At 57.5% G+C, this 6,074-nt stretch overlaps 1 protein-coding gene across 3 annotated transcripts in view; it reads right to left on the reverse strand.

Annotated features, from left to right (window-relative positions):
• The window catches only part of VIPR2 (vasoactive intestinal peptide receptor 2), a 74,666-nt gene extending 72,943 nt beyond the window's left edge, over window positions 1-1,723 (reverse strand). For all 3 annotated transcript variants that reach the window (XM_088834800.1, XM_055421669.2, XM_088834801.1), the window contains exon 1: window positions 1,533-1,723. In XM_088834800.1, coding sequence (XP_088690926.1) covers window positions 1,533-1,595 — 63 coding nt within the window. In that variant the 5' untranslated portion in view covers window positions 1,596-1,723. The remainder of the gene's footprint in view (window positions 1-1,532) is intronic.
• Between the last annotated feature and the right edge of the window lie 4,351 nt (window positions 1,724-6,074).

Raw genomic sequence — 6,074 nt, forward strand, 5'->3', positions numbered from 1 at the left:
GAGATGCGGGAGACTCAGGGTCCATCCCTGGGTTTGGAAGATCCCCTGAAGGAGGAAGTGGCAACCCACTCCCATCCCAGGTCTCCAAGAATGCCTGGGAAGTCCCATGGCCAGAGGAGCCTGGTGGTCTAGAGTCCACAGGGCCACAGAGTGGGATACAACTGAGCATGTAGGCAACAGTGTTAAGAGCAGAAACTTGATGCCGAATGCTTTCGCCACATTTACCCTCATTAAAAAAAAAAAGATGTGAAGCTTGGTCTTTTTTTTTTTCTCCCATGGCTCATCACGGGGCAGCCACCACTGTACAAGCTCCTGGTTTCAACCAGGTTGTATTTTTCATACATTAACAAGCCAATACCTTAAATGTCAGAATTAGGAAAATTGTACTGACTTAAAAAATGGATTTTTTGTAAGGTACTAAAAGACATCATAATACCAGACATTCTTGGGATATGCACAGTGATGCCTTATTTTGGGATACCCTAGAAGTTAAAGCAGCGTTAAGCGTAACAATTCCTGTAGCTCTTTCACGCACTGAAATTAGCGGGCAGGCTCTCATCCCCACAGCATTGCTCTGAGAGAGGAAGGCATCGTTGGCCTTCACTCCGAGAAGGGGTTGGCGCCTCTGAGGGGTGGGCTAGGTGCAGATGGGAAACACCCTCAGCACGGACGACTTTCCCTAAATAGCTCCATCCGGGGCTTCCCAACCTTAACAGGGGCTATGAGTCAATAGAGACGGTGATCTGGCCGTGGTGTGAAGTGGGTAAGCGCACACCCAAACTGGCTCCAGGCTACGGGAGGGAAGCAGGAAACGGGGCTTAGGGTTTAAGTGTCTTCACATAAAAGAAAGAATTGTCGAGAATTAAATAGTCTATAAATGCATTCATTCAACAAACTTCCACCAGTACACGACCTCCTCCAGTGCTCTTAAATAACGGTAACAAATCAAAGCAGGCTATTTCCAAAAGGAAACTTTGTTTAGCCACATCACGTCTCCGTGACACACACTAAACAAACAAAAGGCGTAACCGGTACTAGGAGGTGGAAAGGGAAATATTTAATGATAAGGCAAACTCCAATTTCCCTCCGAAAGGAGAAGCCTACGCAGGTGGCCGCAGCCCAGTCCCCAACCCCAGAGGGGGCGCCACGGCCCCGGACGCGCTGCGCTACGAAGGGCGTCGAGCAAGGCACTGGGTTCCGTTCTCAGTAAACCTGGGACGGCGGAGCGCACCGAGCGAATACACCTTCCCAGCCAGGTCTTACACCTGGCCGGGCTGGGGCTTCAGTTCTTCGCGCTCTGCGAGGGGGTCCAGAGTCCCCGGCAGGCCTGCGCCCTCCAGCGAGCTCGGAGGGCGGGTGGAATCCCCGGGACCAGCCCCGATCCCCGCGCCCCCAGGACCAGCTCCGATCTCCGCACCTCGGTCCAGCCCCGCGCGGGACCCGGAGGCGCAGTGAAGCCGGGCGCCCGGGGCGCTCCCTCCAGGGAGGGTTGGCGCGGCGGGTCGGGAGGGCGCGGGTCCGAGCGCACTCACCGGGGCGAGCAGCCAGCCGCAGCAGGTCAGCAGCGCGGGCGGCAGCAGCGCGGGCGCCCTCATCCCGGCTCCGCGGCGCGTACATGGGCCGGGCCGGCCGTGCGCAGCGACGCGGCCCCGGGCTCGGCTCCCCGCTCGGCGGTCGCTGCGCGGCGCCCCACAGCCCTCTCCGGGTCGGCGGTCCGCCGAGGGTGCGCCGGGCGCCCCGGCTCCGCCCCCGCGCCCCCGCGCCCCCGCCTCCCCGTCTCTGCCCTCCCCTCGCGCTGGCTTCGCCGCCTGGGTCTCCGCCCCACGTTCCGCAGCCGCCCCCCGCCCCGCGCTCTGCCTTCGGCCGCCCGCCCCCAGCCGCTTGTATCCCCTTCCCCGCGGCCCTGGCCTCTCCCTGGCGACCCCCAGCCCTCGCTCCCTCCCCTGCCTCTAAGCCACGGGTGACGGGTGCGCACAAGTGGGCTCCCTGTGCGGCCCAGCTCCCAGCGGAGACACCAGGGGAGAGCGACTCCGGAGCGACCCGCCTTATCGGAGACCCGGGCTCCCGGCCTGTGCACCTACTGTGTCCTCCTTGTTAAACTAGAGACCCCCGAGAAGTTGGCAGAAAGGGCAAGTGGGTTGGTTGGGGCAACTGAAAAATCAGAAGGCACTTGGAGGGCGTCCCGATGGGGGCAGACCCGCGTCAAGCTGGGTCATTCTCCCCACCCCGGGAGCTGCTGGGCCGCAGAGCTGGACGCTGGGCAGGGGCGGCCCGGGCCTGAAATCCCGCCTCATCTCACACCTGTCTCAGAACTTCGCAAGGAGCAGCCGAGCCAAAGAGCTGGTTGTTACTCAGCAAATGGAAAAGCGCTAGAAATGAAAAATGAAGCCGGGAATTTTCATCTGTTTTTCTGTCCTCCTCCTGTCATCCATCGATCTATCAGTTTATCGTCCGTTGGTCATTCTCAGCTACCGTCTGTCCTTCTGTCTGGGGTTGGGGGGGATCAGTAGTAGAGACAGGATCTGGACTCGGGGTATGCAGCTTGGGATCTGGAAGCTTAACCAATCCGGATCCAATTTGACAGACATTTCTTTTACTCACTATTTGAAGCTGGACAAGCTGTGAACTTTGGGCCAAGTGCCCTTGTGGATGAGAAAGCTGACACCTGCCCCTACCTAGAGGGTTGCTGAGAATGTAGACCATTTATGAGGATGTAAATAGCAGGCTGTAAACATTAACTGCCTCAGGTGCAGGCAAGACACGCTGTCTCCCTCTGCAGGAGTTGGTGGTCCAGAGATGGGGGAATTGATGTGGAGAAAAAGTGTGGTAAGTACAAGACGCAGACAAATTGGAGGAGGAGGGGCCCAGAGAGGTGAGTGTGTAAATGAGACGTGGTGGAGAGGGCGAGCCGAGGATGGGGGGCAAGCACCTCCACTGCAGGGAGGCCTGGGCAGAAGCCTGAGGGCCAGTGCTGTGTAAGGAAGAGGGTCCCCTTGGGACGCCTGAGGGCCTGAAGAACAGCCTGCACTCCTTGGAGAGCAAAACCTGAATCACACAGGACTGAAAATGCTAACACGTCGCTAATGCGCAGCACAAGGTTTTTTATATTCTGACTTACTGTTCTTGTTCAAAATTGATGTTGGGATGGGTGGTACTTACATGTGTCAATTGAAGGTTACTCTGTTTCTCCTGGGTGAATGCCCATTCTTTCAAGAATTTTTCCACTTCCCCTTGCAGGGGGAGGTCTGTGTGTCCTCAGGGCTGGTGGGGAGAGGGGCTTCTCTGTGGGTGTCTGATGCAGTGGGGTGGGTGTTCCTGTCTCTAGACCCCTGGCACTGGCGCCCTGAGGCATGGCACCCCCTGGCGGCGTTATGCTGATGCCCGTGGGTCCCTGCTCTGGGCCATGGTCTCTGGGACCCAACCCATGCCTCCACTCCTGGGTCTCTCCCGACTGGGACGTGGCTCGGGGCTCCGGCACCCACTCGCCTGTGTTCTGAGGCCCCAGGAGGGGCCAGGCCAGCGAGACCCTTTCCAGCTGCCTTCCCCACCTTCCTGCCTGGACACCCTTGTCTGTCACCACTCCCACTCTGCTGCATCCCTGGGTATCCAGGCTGAGCTTTGTCTGTTGGTGGAAGCTGGGTGGCTCCTGGTGTGCCAGCCTGCGCGCCAGAAGCCTGGAAACCTACTTATTCAGTAAGGGAAGCCGCAGGCCTATGCAATCAGGAGCAAGTGAAATTGCTTCAGAAATACGTGCCAAAAAAAAAAAAAAAAAAGAAATACGTGCCATGCTGTTACCTTATATTTTGTTCAAAGGGGGATAGAAGCTTCGCAGCCACGTGACTCTCTGAGGCCGCCTGGTCCTTCTGTTCTATCTAGATCTGCTTGGGGGGAGGGGACATGCCCCCACCCCCAGGTGCATTTTTAACTCTACCTACAAAGAAACATAGCGGTCACCTGTGTCCCTCTTTTTGCATCCTTTGAAAGCTCGGAGACTAGACTTCAGTAAAAAGTTTACTTCTTCCTCCTGTTAAAAAAGCCAGGGAAGTCGAAGATGCTGTCAGCTGGAAGTCTCTGATCAAGGTGGCAGGGAGCACTCTCTGGAGCTTGGACACTGGCCTGTGCCTCCTGGTTTCCTGGAAGCAGACTTAGAGCATGTTTCTTTGCCGTATCCTGGTTCCCGTAGGCGCAGGGCACCCTGGCCCCTGGGTGCCACAGCACGCTGGCTGCCCTGCAGCACAGAGCGGTTGCCCTACATGTGCTTGTAACGTCAGACTGAGTTAGATCCCCAGGCTGTGGTGGAATTCCTAACATGTGCTCAGCCTACTTTTCAAAATGATGGTGAATATAAAATCAAATGCCAGCCTGGGAAAGCCTTCACAGACATTTTTCAAGTATACAGGTGTGTCGTGCTGCCTTGGGGGTGTGCCCCCGTGACCCCATGGTGGCTCTCTGCTGCCCAGGCCAACACGGGCAGTCTGCACTCAGGCCTCAGGACAGGCCAGGGACCTGCTTGACCTGCTCATTTGCCCCGGGTGGTTTCCAGCCCCTCCTGTTTTCAACCATAACCGACCTGTCCCATGAAGGGGATTAATTAGGGCAAAGCTCCCTTACAGCTGTAACCCTGCCTGATGCCGGCAGTCCTGGGCCCTTTGCTGGTGATCCTTCCCTTTCCATCTATGAAAAGCCCAGCACTCATGGCAAAGCGCCCCACTTCCTTTAGGTTCAAAGGTCTCTCCCGCAGCCCGGTTCTGGATTAGGCCCCCAGCCTGAGGTTAGGGAGCTTTGTCCTCTGCTGGTGGCAGGGATGGCTCTGAGTCCGGAGGAGGGCTGGACGCAGACAGAACCCTGGGCAGCAGTGGGCAGGGCGGGGACGGGCAGTGTCTTTTCTTTCCTGCTTCACCTCTGCCCCTTTTGAGGTTTGGGGGTCCCCCAGGCTCAGAGGGCGGGTAGGGGGTCAGGCAGTCCCACTTCCTGGCAGAGCTGGGGCCCCTCCTGACCGGCCGCCCCCTCGGCCCGGCCCGGAGCGAGGCCGCCTCTCAGGATGCCTGCTGCTCCCAGAGGCGGTCCTTCAGTTGGGATCAGCCTCCCTCCCCAGACGGTCCTCTCCAGCAGGAGACTCTCAGATGGGCCTCCTCAGGCTAATGAGGACACAAGCCCATCGTGTGCTTTGCCAAACGGGGAAGCAGCGGCTGCCAGGACAGCGTCCTTCTGGGACTCTGCGGGGCGGGCGGGCGACCAGGCTCAGAGCTGGCCTGCCCCCGCGGGGGACGCGGGCTGAGTTCCGCTCGGTTTGCGGTGCGGAAGCGCTCTGTCCTGGAGAAGGGAGTGCTGAGCCCCGGGCCCCTCGCCTCTGAGATTCCCTCCCTCGGGCCCTGATGCGACTCAGCCCAGAGGGAGCCGGAGCTGGGACTTATGGGCCTCGGGGTCACACACCCTGCGGATGGTCCAGCCTCTCAATGTAAACACGGGGACTTGATCACAGCTGTGTTGGTCTTTGGGCTCGCACACTGACATGATGAGCTGAGCTGTCTCGGATGTCTGACATCACTCTCAGCCCTGCGGCCAGGGGCCTTCAGAAACTTCTGGGGAGAGACCTGCCATAGGGTGTTCCCAAAGGAGAGGAAGTGAGCATGGTGTGCAGGCCGCCCCTGGAAGGTTGTGGTCTTGTCAACACACTTTCCTTTATAAAGCAGCGCGTGTTCATAAGGAAGCACAGAGTTGCCATATTCGTCACCCCTCCATACACACTTCCCTGTGTTAACATCTTGCTCCACAGTGGCACGTTGTTAACACTAATGAGCCACTGTTATTACTCACTAAGGGTCATGGTTAACTGTCACCATAGTTTCGCCTTTCCCGGAATGGCATGAAGTTGACTCAAATAGTTTGCAGCCTCTTCAGATTGGCTACTTTCACTTAAAAGCATGCATCTAAGGTTCCTCCATGTCTTTTGGAGGCTTGACAGCTCATTTATTTTTAGACCTGAATAATTTCCCAGTATCTGTATGTACCACAGTTTATTTCTACACTCACCTACTGAAGGACGTCCAAGTTTCTTCCCATTGTGAATAAAG

Source organism: Moschus berezovskii, chromosome 3 (genome assembly GCF_049115385.1).
Source record: "Moschus berezovskii isolate FMDL1 chromosome 3, NW_MosBer_1.0, whole genome shotgun sequence".
Taxonomy (NCBI): domain Eukaryota; kingdom Metazoa; phylum Chordata; class Mammalia; order Artiodactyla; family Moschidae; genus Moschus; species Moschus berezovskii.